The 27,831-nt window shown below is 41.9% G+C and overlaps 1 protein-coding gene across 1 annotated transcript in view; it reads right to left on the reverse strand.

Moving 5' to 3' along the window:
* The window catches only part of LOC126336183 (uncharacterized), a 94,331-nt gene that overhangs the window by 40,221 nt on the left and 26,279 nt on the right, over positions 1 to 27,831 (reverse strand). The window contains exons 3-4 of the mRNA XM_049999689.1: positions 25,370 to 25,528; positions 1,128 to 1,296 (exon numbers count right to left, since the gene is read on the reverse strand). Coding sequence (XP_049855646.1) covers positions 1,138 to 1,296; positions 25,370 to 25,528 — 318 coding nt within the window. The 3' untranslated portion in view covers positions 1,128 to 1,137. The remainder of the gene's footprint in view (positions 1 to 1,127; positions 1,297 to 25,369; positions 25,529 to 27,831) is intronic.

The raw sequence follows: 27,831 nt of genomic DNA on the forward strand, positions 1-27,831 counted from the left end.
TGACCGGAAATGAAGTGAAAGAGGTCTCATGAACATGTGTTCAGTAACTGGAGGTGTGTCTGTAACGACAACAAATCGTCCCAGGATACGGTACAAAGCTGTATCCCATCTACGGCATAACAGATGTTCAAAGTGGTCACTATAGTATTGCAGGTGATAGGGACAGTAACGGCTGTCACGCAGGATACACGTAATCGAACTTCGACTAACACCATGCTGGTAGACCGCTAGTCTGGGGTTTGTACTAGGGTTCGTCTCAACACCCTATAGAAACCAGCTCACCACGTCCGCTGCTTCACTGCACGTTCGTCTGTCTCAGACGCTCCTTGATCACACAGACGCCCAAAAATGGCTTGAAATGTTGTGTGATGTGATTGGCGTCTGTGGGGGGACGTTTTTTTCTATAGCTGTGCTGCTTGTCGACCGTTTCCATGTGCTTGTCCGTACACAAACACCATTTCGGCTTGTTCCTGACATGAGTATCGGACCATTCTGTTGCTTACAGTACGCCGCGTCTATCACACAGCCTGCAGTGCACAAGGAACGCACGGCACGTGGTTAGAGGAACTGTCATCCGTGAGCACCATCTATCACGTAAAGGATGCATATCAGGACACAAGTTCAAAGGACCATTTCCCTTCCATTTCCAGTCATGAGTCCATCCCGTCCACCCTGTATATACACACCTGTATTAAGTTTGCACAGGACTCTCAGTGCACGAGTCCTATTCGGATTTGGCCAATTTCTTAAAAATAATAGCATTAAAGCGTGGCTCTGTGGTAGACGTTACGGCTACTTATAATCCATGAACAATTTCTTTCTCGCAGAGCCCACCCATCACAATCACACTTCGGGCTTTATAAAACTGGTGTATGACAGTAACAATGAGACGCATACACCTTATATAAATAAACAGCTCATTAAATCCCTTCTCCGAGTTGTAAGTGGTTCCTGCAATAGACCATAGACACTCAGGATGTTAAAACAACTGCATGGATAAGGTAACGAAAGAACTGCCTCCATACACATTTGTCATTTTGGTATTTGGCGCACTTAGCATACTTATTACAGACAGTGTGTGCTTATGAATAATACAGAATCCATATAATGCATACGGATCAACATACCTGCTATCTATCAAGGGTGCTCCATGACATGGACACGAAACTCCAGACAACCTAACGGATTATCATCTTTGGATTGTTTCGCTGTTAACTTGAAATGACCATACGGCAATTCAGGAAGCTTAACCAGTTTTAGCCCCTTCGGTTTGAAGTTCATCATTTGGTAGGTACCCTGCAAACAGTTCACAAGGTCAGACTTATTGTACTCTCTACGTTATATCTTGTTAAGTGATTAAAATTGAAAACAACATACAACCACCGGACTCTGATGCAAATATTGCTGTATATTGACTTATTCACCATTACGAGTAACATAAAGATATATAACTCTGCAGTGTACGTATACCTTATAAACAATGAGGCGCCTGAGACGGTGCATCCTAATCACGTCCAGGATAATGAAGTATATAGTTATTACAATGGAATGAATACCCCTAGCTCCATACAGGCGTTGTTTCGCTCACAGAAGAAAAAGGTCAAATGTGCCGGTGAGCCATATATATGGGGAAGATGCACTCGAAGTACTCCATTTCTGTCTCACATCTTCGACACAAATCGAGTCTTCAGTTTCATACAGGCACGAAGCAATTGTTACCTTACGTTTCATGTTACTCCCGTTCGAAATGCATGCATATGGATTCTCAGGCTAAGGGCAGTCTTAGGATATTTGTAGTTGGTTAGTATATAAGATGCACAAATACTTTCGTAGGAAATCAAACAGCACATTGGTATGTCAGTAATATGACCATATACATATGAAAAGCTGGGAAAAAATATGAAAAATGACATAAAATCTTTAAAATTGGAGGGAAATCTGGTATCATTACGAAAAATTAATGTAAAATAGGTAAAACCTGAGGGAAATACGAAGAACTACGTAACATCGCGAAAACCTAGTAAAATTACTGAAATTGACTGAGAATACATAAAATTAGGAACAAAATACCATGTAATGAGTAGTGAGCAAAATCAATTAAAGTGCGTGTTCTGGGGCAGGTGAGTAGAATGATACTAAATATACATTACTTAATAGGGGAAAGCGAAAAGGCAATATTATTCCGCACATGATCAATTGAAACTAACATCCTACCATGACTTCTGTGTGCAAAAGGAAAGTTACCAGAGGAAGCGGTAAACTGCGATAAGACTGCTACTGTTTCACCATACTCGTTTCCGGCAGCAGACAGTCATTTTATAGGACAGTTGTGCGTCATACAATTGTGGAAACCTATTTTGTTACAAAGAATCGATATTTGCTTTGGAGTGAAAGATGGTAGTTTCATCACTTTGTAGTTTTTCGCCATACCTTATCGTAGAGAAACTTGCAGAGAGAATGTACGTCATGCACTGGAAATACGTCTCTTAAATTAGAATACTGAAAGCGTTGCATTCCACGTGACTAACAGGTCGGAAACCGAGCGGCTCTTGCATTATAGTGTGTTTAACTGCAGAATCGTTTACCTTTTTGAATGTGTTTATGTTCCACTATAATTTCTCTCTTTCCGATATCTTACTGGTATCGATACCAAACACCAGAACAATACTTCAGAATTTATAGAACAGTCCATTTACGTAAAATGATTTGGAATCTTACTAATTTTCCCGCTAAGAAACACCACCGTAACTGCCCATACTATCTTTTCAAATACCACGTGTTGCAGGAGAAAGCCTCATTTGGCGCTGGCCTTATACAATGTACACGCTTGGCGGAAATACGACAACATGTTCCAATTTCCGATGAGAGGCCAAAACATGAACCTGTAGCATTAACTCAGCTCAACCTGTTTCTGCACGGGTTGCAGAAGGTTGTAAATACAGGCTGTCCAACTTCTCCTTATGTCTTACTTATACTGAAACGATCACGCGGACAAAGCTGTAGGAAGAACGGTGTTGACACTGATTAACAGTTAAAAGATGCAGAGAGACTGTCTAAAACCACATTGCTGTTTTACTGTACGGGACCCTTAACGGATCAGCTCGGGAAAGGTGACTCGTTTCGAGATATGAGAGTGCAACGAATATAATTCACCAGTGGCTGTGATCCTGAAAAAACATCTCCATACAATCCCACGCAAGTACGTGATTGAATGGAGAGACATGGTTTCAGACCACAAACAGCATATCTACCGGAAGGTGTAACACTATCAGCGACTCTTGTGTGTGCCTGTAGAACCAAGACTGCTTTTTATGCAGGATGACAGTAAACGGTCGTTTTGATCGTGTTTCTAATCACGTGGTCCTTAGGCGAAATGTAAGTTGCTGACGCTAGAATCCTTCTATGGTCAGCTTCAAATGTCACTTCTCAATAATGTCCCTACAAAAGCACATCGTCTTCCCTACCGGGATATCTATTTGTGCTGTCTGGTGTGTGTAATCTGACTGCTGAAAAAAAAATTACTCACCATGCAGTGACTCTCATGATCAATATAATTAATTAGTCTATCAATTTAATACCAATTAAGTGCCTTCTGGCAGGTGGAAGCGATATCTAGGGTACAACAGACATGATTCTTGAGTTGAAGCAGTAATCAGGGGTTTATTTCGTTGTAGCGATCTCCTTTAAGGAAATTTAAATCTTCCATCTACACAGGGAGAGACAAACCTCGTAATAAAACCAGATGTATTACCGAATTTATGAAGTGATACATAGTATCAAATAAACTGCACTGTTACCTTAAGAGACTTCGTATTTGGCGAGGTATTTAGTTACTTTAAGGGAACCCGAAAGTGAGAAGGCCTCCCCTGACAGAGGTATTCAGTAATGAGCCAAAAGCGAGTTTAATATTCTAGTCTTGTGACAAGTGATGTAAGATATACTAAGCTGATAAATATTCGTCAGACTCCTCATCTGTTAATGAAAATGTCGTATAATTTAAAATCTGTAACTTTCCGGTGTCTTCAGGTCTATTCCACGCATACAGTCTCCTTTCATGATTGTTAAAGCAAATGTTGGCCTGTGACTAAATTATGCATGTGTTAAGCTCCACCAGTCGGCTTCCTCTATCATTCCTTTCCTCTAGCCCATATTCACCTATAATTTTTCCTAATGTTCCTTTTCCTACTATTGAATTCCAGTTCCCCATCACAATTAAATTTAGGTCCCCCTTAACTATCTGAGTAATGTCTGTTATCAGAAATTTCTTCAATCTCTTCATCATCTGCGGAGATAGTTAGCATATAACCTTATACTACTTTGGAGTTTGTTGGCTTTGTGTCTGTCTTGACTACAACAGTGCTTTCACTATGCTCTTCATAATAGCTTACCCTCATTCCCATTTTGTTATTCATTATTAAATCTACTACTGCGTTACCCCTGTTTGATTATGTATATCTTTACCTCTATTCATGTGACCCGAAGGCTTGTTCCTCCCATCACCGAACATCGCCAATACCATTGTATCTAACTTACTAACCAGTTCCCTTTTTAAGTTTTCTAATGTACCTGCCCAATTAACGGATCTAACATTCCACACTACAGTCCGTAGAATGACATTTTTTTTCTCCTGATGACAACTTCATCCTGAGTAGTCCCTGCCCAGAGAACCGAATAGGGTACTATGAGGATTGACTGAAAAGTAGTGCCTTCATCTTGGTAACTCTTCAACACTTGGCAGCATCGGTATGCGGCAGGTACTGGCTTGGACCGTAGACTCTTCTCTACAGCTCCAGTTGCCGGGAAGTCTTAGCATTGAACAGTTGTGTTGCTACAGTGTAAAGTATGGAACCCTGAGCAGACGGTCGGTCAATGCGATTTAAGCAACGTGCAGTCATTGAATTCTTGACAGCAGGAGGTGTCACCACAAAGGAGATTCATCAGAGAATGAAAGCAGTTTACGTGATCGTCTTGATGTGAGTACTGTGCGTCGTTGGGAGAGTATGTTTAAAGATGTTGACGTGGGAACATCTGACCTGCGTGACAACCAAAGAGTTGGATGTCCTCTGTCAGCAACCACCGGGTTTCACAAGCAAAATGTTGACAGATTGATTCAGGACGATTGTTATATCACTCAGAGAGAAATTGCAAGCACAGTCAGCTTTTCACAAGAAAGTGTGGGTCACATTAATGTTTTTCTTGGCTATCGGAAGCTCTGTCCCCATTGGGTACCCTGGATTTAATACTGTAAGATTTTCATATGTTTCCTGTCATTATAAATAATTCACCTCCGCTGTACCGGGACAAGATGAATGAGCGCGGCACCCAAGTAGTAAATAACATCCTTGACGTTGTGTTGAATGTAATCTATGGTGAACTTCTTGGCCACTCAGTTGTGCTGCGCTGGAGCAGTCGTATTTCAGGCATAGTAACGAACAGCTGAGTTTTAAGACGTGGAGATTGGACGTTTGTGAATCTGACGGAGTTGTGTGGCATACATTATTATGCAGATACAAATTTGTTTGTAAACATATGCCACTGATTCTACGGCTGACAGGATTTTTTGGAAGGATTTTTCAAGGTAACCAATGGATGCTCAAGATCAGAATGTTTATTTGACAGAACTTTGTCCCTCAGATAACTTACAACATTCGTAATTGTTATTAATCTGATCTCTTTGTTGTCCTTTGGTCACGAATAGCGCAACTGGTTGGAGTGTCTGTAATTTCTGTAATGTAACTGTTAGGGTCTTCTTAGGCTATATAGTTGTTTTTAGCACTAATCATAGTTTCATTTTTCAAGAACGACTTTCTTTAACTCTCTTTCATCATTCTTAGCATAGTTTTCAATATTTTGTCTGGTGTGCATTGCATCTTAGGCCATACGAAGCTACAGATTGTATGTGACAAGCAGGGTTAGAGGACGTTAAAAAAGCTTTAAGGAAACTGAAGAATAACAAGGCTCCCGGCACTGATAGCATTTGTGCTAAAATGTGGAGGAGCAACATTAGAGCAGTCTCTTTTTGAATTTATCACTGTCATATGGGAACAGGCAAGGATGCCAGACGAATGGAATAAAGGAATATTATGTCCAATACCTTAAAAGGGCGACCGAATGGAATGTCGAAACCTCCGTGGAATCACCCTCCTGAACCTGGGGTACAAGGTGTTATCAAATATTATTTTGATCGGCTACTCCCACAGGTGGATAAAGAAATTGGTATATAACAAAGTGGATTTCGACGAAGGGCAACAGTAGACCAGATTTTCAAACTGTGCCAAATTTTGGAGAAAATTGTTGAATATAGAATTGGAGCACATCACCTCTGTATTTACTTTAAGGCTGCATACGACAGCGTCAATAGAAACCGCATTTTAGCATATGGAGATGATGTAGACATCATAGCACAGACAGAACCGGCACTGAAAAAGCTTTTACAGCCTTAATTCACGCAAGTAGGAAGATGGGTGTCACACTTTCAGTGTTAATGGATACACATTTGATAGAGTTGATAGCTTCAATTATCTTGGTTCCACAGTCACTTGCTTTCATGAGATCTCAAGTGAAATTAAGATTAGGCTGATGTAATCAAATAAGGCATATTTCGCCTTGATTAATTTATTTCGGTCAGCACTCCTTAGCCGCCCATTAAAACTCACTATTTACAAAACCCTAGTAAGATCAGTTCTGACTCACGCTTCGGAATCCTATACAAAGCTGATCTACGGATTTGAGAGGAAAGTTAAAACATCTGACTTTCAATAATCCCTAGAAAAGAATGGCCCTGACTAACAATAACCTATACATTTCATGAACCACTTACCTGACAAAAATCTTCGTTACTCAAACTACTGCAATACAGCGAGCGCCAATACTGCCAGCTAAATAAAAGATTCTAACTACTAAATGTACTAACCGCTGATAGGCATATTTAGCAAATGAACTATTTTGATGGAGAACAAACAATGTATTTACCTTAATAGTGTTCAAAAGTCATATATATATATATATATATATATATATATATATATATATATATATATATATATATATACGTGTGTGTGTGTGTGTGTGTGTGTCGTACGCCCTCAAAACTCTGGCATCTCTCTCCCCACATCAACCACCGCTGGCGGCTCACTTCTAGCTGCGCAACGCTACGCGCTGTTCACATCTAAGTGCCCACTACTACAATAGCGAATATTCCACCAATGCCAACCAGCCACAGACTGCACACAGCACAGTCAGTGATTTTGATTCAGAGTGCTAAGTGGCGTTACCAACATAAAAACCTAAACAGCCTACTTACAAAGTTTTGAGGAGAATGATTGGCCCTGTGTACGAGAGAGAACAATGGAGGAAACGGTACAATACAGAATTGTGTACTATATATGCCGATTCTCCTGTAACAATAATCATACGATCAAGAAGGATAAGATTGGGAGGTCGTATGGTACGAATGGAGGAGTCTGAGGTGATAATGAAGGAGGAGAAAGAGGGCGAGGTCGACCTCGAGCAAGACGGCTAGATGGAGAGGAATAAGACCTGTGAAAACTTGGATGCACAATCTGGAGGAGGGTGGCATGTTACCGTGATGGATGGCGGAAGCTTGTTGGGAAGGCCAAGGTTCATCCTGGACTGTAGCGCCACAGAAGAAGAAGAAAAAGAATCTACATGCGCGATTAAGGAATCTAACATTCAACTCTTCAATCCGTAACATGCCTTTTTTTTCTCCTGGTGACGACATCATCCTGAGTAATCCCCGCCTGGAGACCTGAATGGGGTACTATGTTACCTGCGGAATATTCCACTAATTTCATCATCATTTAACCATACAGCATAGCTTCATGTCCATATGAAAAATTTCAGCTGTAGTTTCCCCTTGTATTCAGCCATTTGTAGAGCCAGTAAGGCACAACGTCCTACTACTACTGAAGAGGGCGCAGTCCTCGTTAACAGCAATGATTATGTGCAACCACCAAGTCGATCACTTCTCTTTACACTGTCCAAGGTATTATACCGAGTTACACCAAGATTAATCCTTGTCAGCAGTAGTGAGTTAGCTGTTGGGAAATTTGAGCTTGGTAGCGAATAGAATTTTTTGACACTTGTTAGGATTGTTTTCGCCCTCCACACAGAGCACTGGAAGATTTTGTCCAGATGACTGTAGCTGCCTATCCAGATAGCTTAGGTTGTGGTAGAGGTTGAACAGCGCAGTATCATTGCCGTAGAGGGCAGTTTCACCTTCCATCTACTTGGGTATATCGTTTGTGTGGATGGAGCACAGCCCAGATCCCAGTACTGAACTGTGCCAGCCATAACTGATTTTAGTTTTATACAATAATTGACGGTCCTGTCGTTAAGGAACGAATCAATCATTCTCGGTATACGTCCTGGGCAACCACAGAATATATTGGAAATACCAACACAGTGAACATGGGCAGTGCTATATAACATTTATAGTACGTGGTGAGCTCTTCACCACGTCCCAAGCGAGGCGGCATGGTGGTGACTTTACTGAACATAAATAATGCTTTTGGTATGCGGTATGAGTCGATATCCACACCAGATATAACTCAAAATGTATCAATGTTTCACTTCACATTAGTGTATACTGGTTGAAGCAACTCAGAGAGGTCATCTCAAATATATCCAGAAGGGGAAAGTATAACAATTTGTTGTATTCTCTCAGCTGTAAAGTACAATATGGAAAATTTTCTGACCTACTAAAGTGCTTTCTATTCTGCGTTTGTAGCTGTCAACATATTGCCGAGACCCTTTTTTAAACCGGAGCTATATACTCTGGTGTACAAAATCTAAGGACTCATACAATGTAGGCTTTCACGGCCGGTGTTGTCTTCAGTTAAAACTTCCGGGCTGAGAGGCCGTGATCGATGTATAAAATTTCCACCTGACGTTTCGTCTCCATCTGCGGGAGACATCTTCTAAGGTTGTCCGGCCACTGCCACTGAGGCTCCAGGTACTCTCGCATTTATAGAGCGCATAGAGGGCACCACCATTCGTCACGTGATGCCGACGGTATGCGAATCTTTGGAAGGCGTCATCATTCTCGATTAAGAGTTATCGATTGTCATTATGCTGGCGCATCGTCGACATCCATATTTTGTCCAACTTCAAAACTTTCTCTTTTCTATTAAAATTGTTATGGGGTTTGTGAATGTCTATTGCTTCTCTATACATGCGCGCATGATGATGGGATGTTCGTGCTAGGATGCCAGTCTCGTTAAATTTAATTTCATGATTCCCATTTCGAAAAACATGCTCAGCTACGGCCGATTTTTCGATGTGTCCTAAGCGACAGTTTCTTTTATGTTCGGCTAAGCGGGTGTTTACACTTCCTATATATACTTATTAATAAACGGTAGGAAAACTTTTCGAGTAGGTGACCTACTTTGCACTGGACTTCTGGCATCTTTTCTTATTTGATGGAGGGCTCGATCAATTTCCCAGCTGGTATATCCGTTTTTGATGAAGGCTGATCGTAGGTGATTCAGTTCATCTTGTAAGTAAGCCGGCTCGCAGATTTTGTTGGCTCTGTCCACCAAGGTTTTAATGACACCTCTATTTTGCCTAGGATGATGGTTAGATTCCTTGTGGAGGTATCGATCCGTGTGAGTGGTACTTTCTATATACCTTGTGGCCCAGCGTCCCATTCACCCGTTTAATTACCGTCACATTCAGAAAATTGAATTGACGGTTGCTCTCTTTCTCCATCGTAAACTGCACCTTCGGGTTAATGCTGTTCAGATGCACCAAGAAGACATCCAACTCTTCTTCACTATGAGTCCACACTACAAATGTGTCATCAACGTAGCCGTCCCATTTAGCAGGCTTTTTACTGGCAGTCTGCAGTGCTCGCTGTTCGAAGATCTCCATAAATAAATTGGCAACAGCTAGGCTGAGTGGGCTTCCCATCGCCACCTCTTCGATCTGTTCGTAAAACTCATTGTTGTACTGGAAATACACTCCTGGAAATTGAAATAAGAACACCGTGAATTCATTGTCCCAGGAAGGGGAAACTTTATTGACACATTCCTGGGGTCAGATACATCACATGATCACACTGACAGAACCACAGGCACACAGACACAGGCAACAGAGCATGCACAATGTCGGCACTAGTACAGTGTATATCCACCTTTCGCAGCAATGAAGGCTGCTATTCTCCCATGGAGACGATCGTAGAGATGCTGGATGTAGTCCGGTGGAACGGCTTGCCATGCCATTTCCACCTGGCGCCTCAGTTGGACCAGCGTTCGTGCTGGACGTGCAGACCGCGTGAGACGACGCTTCATCCAGTCCCAAACATGCTCAATGGGGGACAGATCCGGAGATCTTGCTGGCCAGGGTAGTTGACTTACACCTTCTAGAGCACGTTGGGTGGCACGGGATACATGCGGACGTGCATTGTCCTGTTGGAACAGCAAGTTCCCTTGCCTGTCTAGGAATGGTAGAACGATGGGTTCGATGACTGTTTGGATGTACCGTGCACTATTCAGTGTCCCCTCGACGATCACCAGAAGTGTACAGCCAGTGTAGGAGATCGCTCCCCACACCGTGATGCCGGGTGTTGGCCCTGTGTGCCTCGGTCGTATGCAGTCCTGATTGTGGCGCTCACCTGCACGGCGCCAAACACGCATACGACCATCATTGGCACCAAGGCAGAAGCGACTCTCATCGTTGAAGACGACACGTCTCCATTCGTTCCGCCATTCACGCCTGTCGCGACACCTCTGGAGGCGGGCTGCACGATGTTGCGGCGTGAGCGGAAGACGGCCTAACGGTGTGCGGAACCGTAGCCCAGCTTCATGGAGACGGTTGCGAATGGTCCTCGCCGATACCCCAGGAGCAACAGTGTCCCTAATTTGCTGGGAAGTGGCGGTGCGGTCCCCTACGGCACTGCGTAGGATCCTACGCTCTTGGCGTGAATCCGTGCGTCGCTGCGGTCCGGTCCCAGGTCGACGGGCACGTGCACCTTCCGCCGACCATTGGCGACAACATCGATGTACTGTGGAGACCTCACGCCCCACGTGTTGAGCAATTCGGCGGTACGTCCACCCGGCCTCCCGCATGCCCACTATACGCCCTCGCTCAAAGTCCGTCAACTGCACATACGGTTCACGTCCACGCTGTCGCGGCATGCTACCAGTGTTAAAGACTGCGATGGAGCTCCGTATGCCACGGCAAACTGGCTGACACTGACGGCGGCGGTGCACAAATGCTGCGCAGCTAGCGCCATTCGACGGCCAACACCGCGGTTCCTGGTGTGTCCGCTGTGCCGTGCGTGTGATCATTACTTGTACAGCCCTCTCGCAATGTCCGGAGCAAGTATGGTGGGTCTGACACACCGGTGTCAATGTGTTCTTTTTTCCATTTCCAGGAGTGTAAGTTGTCGTCAGGCAGTGTTTAAATAAAGCCACTACGTCAGTTGTAAAAATATCTGCTATATATGAAATAGCTTCGTTTACAGGCACCATGGTAAACAATGACACAACATCGAAGCTCACGAGAATATCACTTGGGCTGACGTTAATCTCCCTCAGTTTTTCAATAAAATGCGCCGAGTTTTTAATGTAACTGTCCGTTCTGGCGATGTGTGGTTGCAGCAAACAGGCGAGATATCTGGCCTCCTCTTGTGTTGGAGATCCTATGGCTAAATGGTACGGCTACGTTGATGACACATTTGTAGTGTGGACTCATAGTGAAGAAGAGTTGGATGTCTTCTTGGTGCATCTGAACAGCATTAACCCGAAGGTGCAGTTTACAATGGAGAAAGAGAGCAACCGTCAATTCTATTTCCTGAATGTGACGGTAATTAAACGGGTGAATGGGACGCTGGGCCACAAGGTATATAGAAAGAACACTCACACGGATCGATACCTCCACAAGGAATCTAACCATCATCCTAGGCAAAATAGAGGTGTCATTAAAACCTTGGTGGACAGAGCCAACAAAATCTGCGAGCCGGCTTACTTACAAGATGAACTGAATCACCTACAATCAGCCTTCATCAAAAACGGATATACCAGCTAGGAAATTGATCGAGCCCTCCATCAAATAAGAAAAGATGCCAGAAGTCCAGTGCAAAGTAGGTCACCTACTCGAAAAGTTTTCCTACCGTTTATTAATAAGTGTATATAGGAACAACGAATAGAAGTGTAAACACCCGCTTAGCCGAACATAAAAGAAACTGTCGCTTAGGACACATCGAAAAATCGGCCGTAGCTGAGCATGTTTTTCGAGATGGGAATCATGAAATTAAATTTAACGAGACTAGCATCTTAGCACGAACATCCCATTATCATGCGCGCATGTATAGGGAAGCAATAGACATTCACAAACCCCATAACAATTTTAATAGAAAAGAGAAAGTTTTAAAGTTGGACAAAATATGGATGTCGACGATGCGCCAGCATAATGACAATCGATAACTCTTAATCGAGAATGATGACGCCTTCCAAAGATTCGCATACCGTCGGCATCACGTGACGAATGGTGGTGCCCTCTATGCGCTCTATAAATGCGAGAGTACCTGGAGCCTCAGTGGCAGTAGCCAGACGATCTTAGAAGGTGTCTCCCGCAGATGGAGACGAAACGTCAGGTGGAAATTTTATGCATCGATCACGGCCTCTCAGCCCGGAAGTTTTAACTGAAGACAACACCTGCCGTGAATGCCTACAGTGTATGATTAAACGCCTCTACGTGGTGGAAGTGTCAGTTTTGGTTCGGCGACTGGAAGGACTGCGCAAGAAGAAAGCACAACAACTGTGTACGCTTACTTTCCTGCTATGCTGGCGGGACACCGCGACAGTTCCGAAGTTTCTGAAGGCGAGGAGAATGTTTCACTCGACGCAAGCGCACCGTATTTACAACCACATGGAACTAGCGATGCTAAGGGAACGAATTCACCATACGCGGCGAGAACTAGCGGAAATCAGCAGTAAGCTGTTACCTCTCCATTTATACAGGGTATTACAAAAAGGAACGGCCAAACTTTCAGCAAACGTTCCTCACACACACATAAAGAAAAGATGTTATGTCGACATGTGTCCGGAAACGCTTAATTTCCATGTTAGAGCTCATTTTAGTTTCGTCCACTTACGCTCAATGGAGCACGTGTCATGATTTCATACGGGATACTCTAGCTGTGCTGCTAGAACATGTGCCTTTACAAGTACGACACAACATGTGGTTCGTGCGCGATGGAGCCCCTGCACATTTCAGTCCAAGTGTTCGTACGCTTCTCAACAACAGATTCGGTGACCGATGGATTGGTAGAGGCGGACCAATTCCGTGACCTCCATGCTCTCCTGACCTCAACCCTCTTGACTTTCATTTATGGGGGATTTGAAAGCTCTTGTCTACGCAACCCCGGCACCAAATGTAGAGACTATTCGTGCTCGTATTGTGGACGGCTGTGATACAATACGCCATTCTCCAGGGCTGCATCAGGGCATCAGGGATTCCATGAGACGGAGGGTGGATGCATGTATCCTCGCTAACGGAGGACATTTTGAACATTTCCTGCAACAAAGTGTTTCACGTCAAGCTAGTACGTTCTGTTGCTGTGTGTTTCCATTTCATGATTAATGTGATTTGAAGAGAAGTATTAAAATGAAATCTAACATGGAATGTAAGCGTTTCCGGACACGTGTCCATATAACACAATTTCTTTCTTTGTGTGTGAGGACTGTTTCTTGAAAGTTTGGCCGTAACTTTTTGTAACACCCTGTATATCAGTAACATAATGCAGTTTTATGACTGGAATAAGGTGGACTGTCTAACGTTCAGGACCATGGAGCTCAGTGCAGAAATTTCAACTAACAGGCAAAATAGGAAATTAGTTGGCCTGCAGAAAGACAGAGGTGAAACATCAGTCGCTGGCAACTATCGAATTATGATTAACATGTCTGGGAGAGAATTAACAAAAGAGGAACATTCAGTTCTGTCGAAAAGAGGCAACTTTGCAGTCACACCACTAAAGGTTCCTACGGAGGACATTATAGCAAATGTGGAGGCAGGAATACGTTTGTTATCATCGCATTCCGCGGATGAAAAAGGTAGGAAATTAAGAAGATGGGACGTGGGTAGGTTGAAGGAACCAGAGATTGTTGAGACCTTCAGACGGAGCATTAAGCAACAATTGACTGGAACAGGGGAAAGCAGTAGGAGCCGAATGGGTAGCTTTGTGAGGTGAAATACTGTGGGCAGTAGAGGATCATACTGCTAAAAACACAAGGCTTAATAGAAATCCTTGGGCAATACAAGAGATACTGGCTGTAACGGATTAAAAAGGAAAATATATAAATGCAGTGAATGAAGCAGGCGAAAGGGAATACAAATGTCCAAAAAATGAAACTGGCAAGAATGCAAAATGGCTAAAGAAAAATAGCTAGAGGACAAATCTAAGGATTTAGAAGCATATTTCACGAGGAGACGGCTAGAAACGATTACAGGAAAATTTAAGAGGCCTTTGGAGAAAAGAGAAGCAGATTTGTGAATGTCGAGAGTTCAGATAGAAAACCAGTCCTAAGCAAGGAAGAGGAAGCTGAAAGATGGACGGAGTACATATACGGTCTATACAAGGGAAATGAACTGGAAGGAAACATTGTACAAATGGAAAAGAGGGCAGATAAAGATGAGATGGGAGACGATACTGCGACAAAAATCTAACTCGAAACAAGGCTCCAGGAGCATACAACGTTTCATCAGAATTACTAAGAGCCTTGGGAGAGCTAGCCAAGACAAAACTCTTTCGTCTGGTGTATGCCCTCTTACTTAAAGAAATTAAGCATTCCAGATTCAAAGAAAGAAGTTGCAGACAAGTGTGAATATCAGTCTGATACGTCATGGTTGCAGAATAGTAACACAAAGTCTTTACACGGCAAAGGAAAAACGTAGAAGATCAGTTAGGATTCCGGAGAAATGTAGGAAGACGCGACGCAGTACTAACCCTACGATTTATCTCAGGAGATAGGGCCGGCCTCGGTGGCCGTGCGGTTCTGGCGCTGCAGTCCGGAACCGCGGGACTGCTACGGTCGCAGGTTCGAATCCTGCCTCGGGCATGGGTGTGTGTGATGCCCTTAGGTTAGTTAGGCTTAAGTAGTTCTAAGTTCTAGGGGACTTATGACCTAAGATGTTGAGTCCCATAGTGCTCAAAGCCATTTGAACCATTTTTTTAGAAGATAGGTTAAGGAAAGCCAAACAAACGTTTACAGCATTAGTAATATAGAATGCTTTTTACAATGTTAACTGTAATACTGTCTTTGGTATTCTGAAGGCAGCAATGTTAAAATACAGAGTGAAAGACTATTTATAACTTATACACTAACCAGACGGCAATTATAAGAGTGGAGGGGCACGAAAGGGAATCAGTGTCTGAGAAGTGAGTGGGAGAGGATTGTAGCCTATCGCTAAAGTTATTCAAGCTGTGCATTGTGAAAGCGCTAAAGGAAACAAAAGGAAATCTTGGAATAGGAATTAAAGTTTATGGAGAATAAATAAAAGTTTGATTTCGGCCGATGACGTTGTAATTCTATCAGCGACAGGAAAGGACTTCGAAGAGCAACTGAACAGAACGGAAGTGTCTGGGAAGGAGGATACAAGATGAACATCAAGAAAAGGAAAACAAGAATAATGGAATTTAACCGAATTACATCAGGTGACGCTGCGGAAATTATATTAGTAAAAGATATACTTAAAGTAGTATATATATGTTTTGTTATTTTGCCCAAGTAGGGAGAATATAAAATGTAGGCTGTCAGTGGCAAAAGAAGCGTTTCTGAAGAAAATAAATTTGTTAACACCAAGTACAGGTGAAGGAATGAGTGTGAGAATGTGTTAACTGTCAGATGCATGTGTGAATGCAATGTATATATTGCGTGAATGTGTGAGCGAATGGGAAAAAAATAATAATAAGAAATAAAATAAAAAATAAAAAATTTACCACACAGCTAGTGTATTTTTAAATCATTTAAAAGCAGAAAAAAATATGACAACCAAAAAGCTATTGTTTTAATGTCAATTTTATAATTGAAGGCGTAGCCGCATGGCTTGAACTTCTATCTTCAGACTGGGCAATCCTTGATGCCCCCATATATTCTGCAGCGCGGAAGGTTAAAGTGTTTAAACATCTTGTCTAAAAGTATTTATATAGAGTGTGGCCATGTATGGAAGCGAAAAAAATTTTTAAACAGTTTAGACTAGAAGAGAATAGAAGCTTTTGTAATGTGGTGCTAGAGAAAACTGCTGAAGATTAATTTTGTAGATCATGCAACTAGTGAAGCGGTATTAAATAGAATTGGGAGGAAAAGAAATATCCAGCAAAACCTGACTAGAAGGGACTGGTTTATGGAACACGTTCTGAGCCAACAAGGAATCACCAATTCAGTTTTGGAGGGAAGTGTGAGGGGTAAAACTTGTAGAGGGAAATCAAGAGATTAATATAATAAGATTCAGTAGGCTGTTGGTTGCAGTAGTTATTCGCAGATGAAGAGACTTGCACATGATAGCGTAGCGTGGGGAGGTGCATCAGACCACTCTTCGGACTGAATACCATGTCAGTGTATCCTATCAGCGAGAAGTAGCACACTATGAGAACACTGTGGCTGTTCTACGATCGATTTCATTCGTCTCTGATCTCAAGGGTGGTTCCTCTTATTTAAAACACCCCATGTGCTCGTCACACGTAAGCTGCTATACTAGTTGCCGCTTCCTGCTTGCAGTGCACGCCTGAGCAACTAAGGGCAACACTACGATTCTAAGCCTGATAGTGAAGATGGAGAAATCCACATTCGATACCACGGCAGAGACATCGGAGCCCTGGTTTAGACCTTAAACTCCGTTTCCATGCAGAGGACTGCGATCGACCCCGGGTACAATGCCACGTATCCTGAGTTTTACGTGCACCCCGTGTGCGATGCTAGTTGCCTTCACGAAATCAGCCATCCGCCAAAAGCAACCGAGGATGCTTCAGGCTCAAAGCGGCAAGCGTCATCAGTGTGTAACGTACTGGCATCTGTTACTTAAGAAAAATTCGACCCACTCACGTTATCTGAGAATCTAATTTGTAGGCTCGGGCCTTCGTTAGCAATCTGTACTCCGGTACCGTGTCAAATACTTTCCGAAAATCTAGGAATGTGGAATATGCTTCTTGCCTTTCGTCCATAATTCGCAGGATAACATGCTAGAAAGGAACAAACTGAGTTTCGCACGAGTGATACTTTCTAAATCCTGAGTCATGGACAGAAGCTTTTTCCGCCTGAAGGAAATTTATTGCATTCGAAATCAGAAAGTGTTTAATAACTCGGCAGGAAGCTGATATTACGAGTATTGGTCGCCATTATGTAGGTCAGTTCGCTTACACTTCTTACATAAAGAAATAACGTAAGGTTTTTTCCAGTCGCTAGGGACTTTACGCTGAGCGAGACATTCGCGAGAAATGCAACCTAGATAAGGGGTCAGTGGTGCAGAGTACTGTTCGTAAAAAGCGAATTCGGATTCCATCCGTCCGCAGCTCGTGGTCGTGCGGTAGCGTTCTCGCTTCCCGCACCCGGGTTCCCGGGTTCGATTCCCGGCGTGGTCAGGGATTTTTCTCTACCTCGTAATGACTGGGTGTTGTGTGATGTCCTTAGGTTAGTTAGGTTTAAGTAGTTCCAAGTTCTAGGGGACTGATGACCATAGATGTTAAGACTCATAGTGCTCAGAGCCATTTGAACCATTTGATTCCATCCACGCTTGGAGACTTTTTTGTTTTCAACTATTTCAGTTGCTTCTCTGCACAAGGGCTTCCTGTTTCTAAATCTTCCATACAAAAATCTGTGCGTGAGTTACTTCTTAAACTCGAAATTGAAAAACTTCACTTTCCGTTTCAATTGCCATCTCTGAGTGATCGACGAGTGACCGGATAGAAGTCTTCGACTCGCGCTGTGATTTTACGTATCCAGAATTTCTCCTGTGCGCGGCAACATCTGTTGCTAAGGTATGATGTTGGAAGTGGTTTGCTTCGCGCATCGGTCTTTTCACAGATACACGCAATTCCGCAAGCTTTTGATAGACGTAGTTCTGCTGTTACGTTGACGGAAAATAAATCGCGACATCAAAAAATGGTTAAAGTAGAGCAATGAAATTTCGAAAATACTGGGTGATCAAAAAGTCAATATAAATTTAAAAGCTGAATAAATCACGGACATGTGGTTTTATTAGAAACAAAAAAATACAAAAGTTCAAAAATTGTCCGACAAATGGCGCTGGACAGCAAAACGTCAGTGACTGCACATGACAATCGTGTATAAAAGGAGACACTACCAGCATTATATTTCCGCTCTTGTGTTCAAAAGAATATCTCAGACATAAAAAGTTCAATAAACGTTTATATATTTTTGACTGAGTTGTTACTTCTTATCCTTTGACTTAGCACCATACTCGGAATATGTTGCCAGCGATCATAAAAGCTGCAGTCTTCAGCCACCATGTGGTAGGAGCGTATTGCAAAGCCATCCAGGCACACTCCATTCCCAACAGGTCTGGCTCACCAACACTTTCACCGAACAGACCCTAGGTCGTCTCACTAGCTCACTGCTCCCCACCACTCCCAGGAATATGACTGCAGGATAGCTCTCTAGCTCTTTACTCCCCACCACTCTTAGGGATCAGATTGCAAACTGCCTCACTACTCCCCACCAAGGTACTAGCTCTTGTCAAGGACATCACACGGGGCAGACCACACGGCGACTTGAGGAGTCACTCTGTTCGCTGAGCTCTTGGCACAGCGATACAGCTTGCAACCCGCTTTCTTGACTGAGCACCTCTCCATCCGAGTTCAGCTCTTTATTCTTTGTATCCTGATTTGATTTGTTTTAATTGTAATCTTCCTGTGCTGTTGCTCTTATGTTTCCTTGGTGAGTGAGTGTTCTTGTTAGGTGCACTGTTATGTCTTCTATGTCTGTTGCATTTGTAGTCACTGTTGTTAGTGTGTTAGTAGCCTTAATGAAGGTTTTAATTACCTTCGGTGGATATGATACAAAGAATATAATGGTATGTATAGCAAATAAATATTTTAACATACATGGTAGTCCATTACGAAGGTTGTCTCAGGAGAAATGGTCAATATTCAGAAATGTGAGAGGAACTATCATTTGCAGCAAAAACTAAATGTGGATGTATGCCCTATTCCAAATCTTTTCTAAGATGGAACATATTTAAAGTTACTTTACTACGCTTTTCTTGTTGTTGTGGTGGTCTTCAGTCCAGAGACCAGTTTGATGCAACTCTCAATGCTACTCTGTCCTGTACAAGCTTCTTCATCTCCCTGTACCTACTGCAACCTACACCCTTCTGAATCTGTTTTGTGTATGCATCTCTTGGTCTCCCTCTTCGATTTTTACCCTCCAATACTAAATTAGTGATACCTTGATGCCTCAGAATATGTCCTACCAACCGATCCCTTCTTCTAGTCAAGTTGTGCCACAAATTTCTCTTCTCCCCAATTCTATTCAATACCTCCTCATCAGTTATGTGATCTACCCATCTGATCTTCAGCATTCTTCTGTAGCACTACATTTCGAAAGCTTCTAATCTCTTCTTGTCTAAACTATTTATTGTCCACTTTCACTTCCATACGTGGCTACACATCATACAAATACTTTCAGAAACGTCTTCCTGGCACTTAGATCTATACTCGATGTTAATAAATTTCTCTTCTTCAGAAACGCATTCCTTGCCATTGCCAGTCTATATTTTATATCCTCTCTACTTCGACCATCATCAGTTACTTTGCTCCCCAAATAGCAGAACTTATTTACTACTATAAGCGTCTTATTTCCTAATCTAATTCCCTCAGTATCACCCGATTTAATTCTACTACGTTCCATTATTCTCGTTTTACTTTTGTTGACGTTCATCTTATATCTTCCTTTCAAGACACTGTCCGTTCAATTCAGCTGCTCTTCCAGATCCTTTGCTGTCTCTGACAGAATTACAGTGTCATAGGCGAACCTCAAAGTTTTTATTTCTTCACCATGGAATTTAATTCCTACTTTTGAACAACCCGGAATCCGGACTTCTTGTGAAACCTTTTTGCAGAATAAAATTAAACTACATTAAATTTCATTTAAAATGGTCCAATTTACTTTTTCTCAAGGACTTGCAGGTCGCTTGAAGACAACGAAAAAATACGGAACATCTAACCAAATTTGCATGCTTCCAGGTGTAGGTAAGCCAGTTTTCAGTAGTTTCCCGACTTCACAGACCACAGGCCATGTACCCTACATCACATTATTCGCCTCGACTTCGCTGAAACTACTATGCTACCTTGTAAACAATGACAATGTACTGAACAACAAAGAAAATAACTAACAATGTCCATTAAATTAGTTCTGTCTCGGAAACCATTCAGAATAGTGCCTTGTTCACATGTATTTTGCTTCAAGTGATCTTTCGTGTCATACCCTGAATATTGACCATTCGTCCTGCGGCACCCTGTATGTTATGTTTAATTTATTATTTATTCATTTAACCCAAATAGATTAATGGCTTTAGGAACCCTCTTACATCATACCAGAGTGTTATAAGTAACTACAAAACTTATTACAATCACGGTTACTTAAAAAATTATACTATTTTTAATATTCTCTGCATGTATTTACTTTAAATATAGAGCCCATAGTTTCCTGTCTCGCTATTTTATGAGCAAAATCGATCGCCTTAAATTTGTTGTTGTTGTGGTCTTCAGTCCTGAGACTGGTTTGATGCAGCTCTCCATACTACTCTATCCTGTGCAAGCTTCTTCATCTCCCAGTATCTACTGCAACCTACATCCTTCTGAATCTGCTTAGTGTATTCATCTCTTGGTCTCCCTCTACGATTTTAACCCCCCACGCTGGCCTCCAAAGCTAAATTTGTGATTCCTTGATGCCTCAGAACATGTCCTACCAACCGATCCCTTCTTCTTGTCAAGTTGTGACACAAACTTCTCTTCTCCCCAATCCTATTCAATACTTCCTCATTAGTTATGTGATCTACCCATCTAATCGTCAGCATTCTTCCGTAGCACCACATTTCGAAAGCTTCTGTTCTCTTCTTGTCTAAACTATTTATCGTCTATGTTTGACTTCCATAAATGGCTACACTCCATACAAATACTTTCAGAAAAGACTTCCTGACACTTAAATCTATACTCGATGTTAACAAATTTCTCTTCTTCAGAAACGCTTTCCTTGCCATTGCCAGTCTACATTTTATATCCTCTCTACTTCGACCATCATCAGTTATTTTGCTCCCCACATAGCAAAACTCCTTTACTACGTTAAGTGTCTCATTTCCTAATCTAATGCCCTCAGCATCACCCGACTTAATTCGACTACATTCCATTATCCTCGTTTTGCTTTTGTTGATGTTCATCTTATATACTCCTCTCAAGCCACTGTCCATTTCATTCAACTGCTCTTCCAAGTCCCTTGCTGTTTCTGAGAGAATGGCAATGTCATCGGCGAACCTCAAAGTTTTTATTTCTTCTCCATGGATTTTAACACCTACTCCGAAGTTTTCTTTTATTTCCTTTACTGCTTGCTCAATATACAGATTCAATAACATTGGGGGGAGGCTCCAACCTTGTCTTACTCCCTTCCCAACCACTGCTTCCCTTTCATGTCCCTCGACTCTTATAACTGCCATCTGGTTTCTGTTCAAATTCAAAATAGCCTTTCGCTCCCTGTATTTTACCCCTGCCTCCTTTAGAATTTGTAAGAGAGTATTCCAGTCAACATTGTTAAAAGCTTCCTCTAAGTCTACAAATGCTAGAAACGTAGGTTGGCATTTCCTTAGTCTTTCTTCTAAGATAAGTCGTAAGTTCAGTATTGCCCACGTGTTCCAGTATTTCTACGGAATCCAAACTGATCTTCCACGAGGTCGGTTTCTACTTGTTTTCCCATTCGTCTGCAAAGAATTCGTGTTAGTATTTAGCAGCTATGGCTTATTAAACTGATTGTTCGGTAATTTTCACATCTGTCTACACCTGCTTTCTTTGGGATTGGAATTATTATATTCTTCTTGAAGTCTGAGGGTATTTCACCTGTCTTGTACAACCTGCTCACCAGATGGTAGAGTTTTGTCATGACTGGCTCTCCCAAGGCTGCCAGTAGTTCTAATGGAATGTTGTCTACACCCAGAGCTTGGTTGCCACTCAGGTCTTTCAGTGCTCTGTCAAACTCTTGATGCAGTATCGTATCTCCCATTTCATCTTCATCTACAACCTCTTCCATTTCCATAATATTGTCTTCAAGTACATCGCCCTTGTATAGATCCTCTATATACTCCTTCCACCTTTCAGGTTTTCCTTCTTTGCTTAGAACTGGGTTTCCATTTGAGCTCTTGATGTTCATACAAGTGGTTCTCTTATCTCCAAAGGTGTCTTTAATTTTCCTGTAGGCAGTATCTATCTTACCCCTACTGAGATAAGCCTCTACATCCTTACATATGTCCTCTAGCCATCCCTGCTTAGCCGTTTTGCACTTCCTGTCGATCTCATTTTTGAGACGTTTGTATTCCTTTTTGCCTGCTTCGTTTGCTGCATTTTTATATTTTCTCCTTTCATCAATTAAATTCAATATTTCTTCTGTTACCCAAGGATTTCTACTAGCCCTCGTCTTGTTACATACTTGATCCTCTGCTGCTTTCACTACTTCATCCCTCAAAGATACCCATTCTTCTTCTACTGTATTTATTTCCCCCATTGCTAACAATTGTTTCCTTATGGTCTCCCTGCAACTCCGTACAACCTCTGGTTCTTTCAGTTTATCCAGGTCCCAGCTCTTTAAATTTCCACCTTTTTGCTGTTTCTTCAGTTTTAATTTACAGGTCATAACCAATAGATTGTGGTCAGAGTCAACATCTGACCCTGCAAATGTCTTACAACTTAAAACCTGGTTCCTAAATCTCTGTCTTACCATTATATAATCTATCTGATACATTTTAGTACCTCCAGGCTTCTTCCATGTATACAGCCTTCTTGTATGCTTTTGAACCAAGTGTTACCTATGACTAAGTTGTGCTCTGTGCAAAATTCTACCAGGCGGCTTCCTCTTTCGTTTCTTAGCCCCAATCCATATCCACCTACTACGTTTCCTTCTCTCCATTTTCCTACACTCGAATTCCAGCCATTCATGACTATTAAATTTTCATCTCCCTTCACTATCTGAATAATTTCTATTATTTTATCATACATTTCTTCAAATTCTTCGTCATCTGCAGAGCTAGTTGGCATATAAACTTGTACTACTGTAGTAGGTGTGGGCTTCGTATCTACCTTGGCCACAATAATGCGTTCACTATGCTGTTTGTAGTAGCTTACCCGCATTCCTATTTTCCTATTCATTATTAAACCTACTCCTGCATTACCCCTATTTGATTTTGTGTTTATAACCCTGTAGTCCCCTGACCATAGGTCTTGTTCCTCCTGCCACCGAACTTCACTAGTTCCCACTATATCTAACTTTAACCTGTCCATTTACCTTTTTAAATTTTCTAACCTACCTGCCCGATTAAGGGATCTGACATTCCACACTCCAATCCGTAGAACGCCAGTTTTCTTTCTCCTGATAACGACATCCTCTTGAGTAGTCCCCGCCCGGAGATCCGAATGGGGGGACTATTTTACCACCAGAATATTTTACCCAAGAGGACGCCATCATCATTTAATCATACAGTAAAGCTGCATGCAAAAATTATGGCCGTAGTTTCCCCTTGCTTTCCAGCCGTTCACAGTGCCAGCACAGCAAGGCCCTTTTGGTTATTGTTACAAGGCCAGATCAGTTAATCATCCAGACTGTTGCCCTTGCAACTACTGAAAAGTGTGCTGCCGCTCTTCAGGAACCACACATTTGTCTGGCCTCTCAACAGATACCCCCCCCCCCCCCGTTGTGGTTGTAACTACGGTACGGCTATCTGTGTCGCTGAGGCACAGAAGCCTCCCCACTAACTGCAAGGTCCATGGTTCATGGGGGGGGGGGGGGGGGGGGGTACAAACTGGGAGATAATGCAACAAGCTTTAAGAATTTGAAAGCTTTATATGAAACTATCAAAGAAGTGTCCTTGGAGATAAAAGTCTTAGTTTTAAAAATGAAAATCTTGTCAAGATTAGTGGAACAGCGAGTAAAATCTTTTAAAGATAAAAATAAAGAATATCCTCAAGAACTACAATCATTGGTTGATAATTTCCTTAAAGGGTTGTCAGAGTGGTTTGGCGTTATCTCCAGCAATGAACTGATTAGTCAGGCAACGTTAATGGACCTCCTGGTTAGAAGGCAAGGATTTTCAGACAACAAATCATTTCAGAACTGCTACATGAAGGATATTGCAGAAATGAAAGCGTTTGTTGTTCAACAAGAAAAAAACAGAGCTAATTTCTCAACTAGTTACCACTGTGCCACATGAGACTTCCTCAATCTGGAGGGAGTTCAACGAACCTGTTAGTCGGCTTCAAAGAAGTCACGACCAGAAAATGTGGCAGTTGTAGAGCAGGACAAAAATTAAGTGGAGGGAAATTGCTTAGAAACGGCAATCCCTTAAACTAGTAGGAAACAAGAAAATTTCTGTGGCTGCCGGTATCAACTGTTTCTAGAAGTGTAATGTATCACAGCAACATCAGTAGACTAAGAACGAATGTATTCAAAAGCTGCACAAAGGTGCACTAAGAAGAGAAAGAGACTCGCATTAACTAAAATTGGTCAAATTTTACTTATAAATGAAAATATTAATTTTTACTTGATGGAAATGTATATAATACCGACTATATGTGATGACTGCAAATACACTTCAGTTACACTTGTTATTATTTATATATATTTTTTCTCCTATAAAAGTATCAAAATACAGCATTCTAAAAAAATTTCTACTTGATAAATATATTTCGGATTATGTTGTAATATTTATAATTTTTACAGCAGACGATTTTTAAAGCTTTTGTATGTGAAAATTACAAGGGATATAACACAAAATTAATACCCTTCATTTCTTTCAAAATAGGACCACATCAGATAAAATACAGGGTAAACGACCAGAATTAGAAAGGCAATGTGCCTTTCTTTTACTTATTTTTATGAGTTAATGGTGAGTTCTGAGTCATGAAAAAGAGCTAACCAATGCTGATCCGATCTTTGAAAAGAACAGTTCTGCCGATCTCTACAAAGGAGTGGCGTAGTGGCAGGCACATGCGCTTATAACGTCTATGCTCTATGGCGTCACTCGAAGATGTTTCTGGGCATGGTCTACTGTCCTCAGTTTGTTCCTCGAGACAATATCTACCATCGTTTGAGGTCTGTATATGTTTAAATAAAATCAATGTGGTTTTACTACTTACGGCTGGCATTGGTTTTCCTTTAATGCCCATGCTGCCATAGAAACTTTTGAAGACATTTGGAAAGTTGGTAAGCAGGAATGTCATAATGTCGTACCTCTCCAAAGTACCTTCATAAAACCAGCCACCAGTACTGCCCCATTTTTCAAATGTAATTTCAGTCTGAGAAAATAAAAATATATTACAACTTTGAAATATGTTAATATACTGGTTATCAGATTAAGCAAATGTATCCAAATATGTTTTCTACATACCAAACTCAATTGAACAAATTAATTCTTTCAAAAGACCATAAATTACAACGAATCATGATTAGGTTCGGTCAACAAATATTTTCAGCATTAATAGAATCGTAATGCATATAAATGATCACTATTTAATATTTTTAAAAATCACTCAAATTACGACTATTAACTATGTATATATTAAATGAACATTTCAGTTAAGCTAGATCTAGATATAGAGGCAAACAGTGCGACTAAGGAATCTTAAACTTCATTGTCTTCTCTAATCTAATAGTGTTTCTCTGTCGTTAACACATCTTCATGTCTACTGACATTCTATTTCTGCCTTTGTTTCCATAGATAGTAATCAACAAAATTTTTCGTGCTACGGTTTCCTTCTTTGGAACCAATAATTTATATTGTCAAGCATCAAGAACAATGAGGAAGAGCAGCTGCAGGGGTGCCTGAATAACCAGACAAAGAGAGATGAAACTGAAGTGGGACAGCTATGACTGTGAAAATGTTCTTGTGGCTAACTATGATGCAAATAAATTATCAAATTCTAAGGAATTGTAAGGCTAATATAATAACATAAATCAACTGAAAACACTTCCTGAAGCAATAGACTGAAGTATAGACTTCTCCACACTGTACTGAAGAACTGAGCAGCACGTGACCGAAGCAATTTTTATGAGTTGTCAACGCAGCAGCCCACTCGGCGATGGTTTAATGAATTTATGGGCTGGGAAGAAAATTACGTTCTCTGTTATGCACGTAAGGCCTTGGCAATCGACATGCTCCGTGGTTTCTCTCTATCTTGCAAGCAATATGGAGTTAGGCGTGCGAATTTATTCATTCATGATGTTCCATTTATTCCATCAACAAGGACAACATCCAGGGACATTAAACAGTTCAGGGTATAAACTAATGTAACTCAAGAACATCACAGAAACTTAATCGGAACATCATCAGTTGCCTTTATTTAGTGACTTCTGTCTGGAGCCATTCCAATCATATTGACAGAAATTACTTGTATGTGTATGTACCCTGAGCTCCTGTGTAGTACAAGTGAAATGTATAGCTATTTACTATGAATTTTCAGATGGAACAAAGGGAAATACACTACTGGCCATTAAAATTGCTACACCAGGAAGAAATGCAGATGATAAACGGGTATTCATTGGACAAATATATTATACTAGAACTGACATCTGATTACATTTTCACGCCATTTGGGTGCATAGATCCTGAGAAATCAGTACCCAGAACAACCAGCTCTCGGCCGTAATAACGGCCTTGATACGCCTTGGCATTGAGTCAAACAGAGCTTGGATGGCGTGTACAGGTATAACTGCCCATGCATCACCAACACGATACCACAGTTCATAAAGAGTAGTGACTGGCGTATTGTGACGAGCCACTTGCTCAGGCACCATTGACCAGACGTTTTCAATTGGTGAGAGATCTGGAGAATGTGCTGGACAGGGCAGCAGTCGAACATTTTCTGTATCCAGAAATGCCCGTACAGGACCTGCAACATGCGGTCGTGCATTATCTTGCTGAAATGTAAGGTTTAGCAGGGATCGAATGAAGGGTAGAGCCACGGGTCGTAATACATTTTAAATGTAACGTCCACCGTTCATAGTGCCGTCAATGCCAACAAGAGGTGACCGAGACGTGTAACCAATGGCACCCCATACCGTCACGCTGGGTGATACCACAGTATGGCGATGACGAATACATGCTTCCAATGTGCGTTCACTGCGATGTCGCCAAACACGGATGCTACCATCATGATGCTGTAAACAGAACCTGGATTCATCCGAAAAAATGACGTTTTGCCGTTCGTGTACCCAGGTTCGTCGTCGAGTGCACCATCGCAGGCGCCCCTGTCTGTGATGCCGCGTCAAGGGTAACCGCAGCCATGGTCTCCGAGCTGACAGTCCATGCTGCTGCAAACGTCGTCGAACTGTTCGTGTAGATGGTTGTTGTCTTGCAAACGTCCCCACCCTTTGACTCAGGGATCGAGACGTGGCTGCACGATCCGTTACAGACATGAGGATAAGATGCCTGTCATCTCGACTGCTAGTGATACGATGCCGTTGGGATACAGCACGGCGTTCCGTATAAGCCTCCTGAACCCACCGATTCGATATTCTGCTAACAGTCACTGGATCTCGACCAACGCGAGCAGCAATGTCGCTATACGATAGACCGCAATTGCGATAGGCTACAATCCGA

The sequence above is a fragment of the Schistocerca gregaria genome, chromosome 2 (assembly GCF_023897955.1).
Source record: "Schistocerca gregaria isolate iqSchGreg1 chromosome 2, iqSchGreg1.2, whole genome shotgun sequence".
NCBI lineage: Eukaryota > Metazoa > Arthropoda > Insecta > Orthoptera > Acrididae > Schistocerca > Schistocerca gregaria.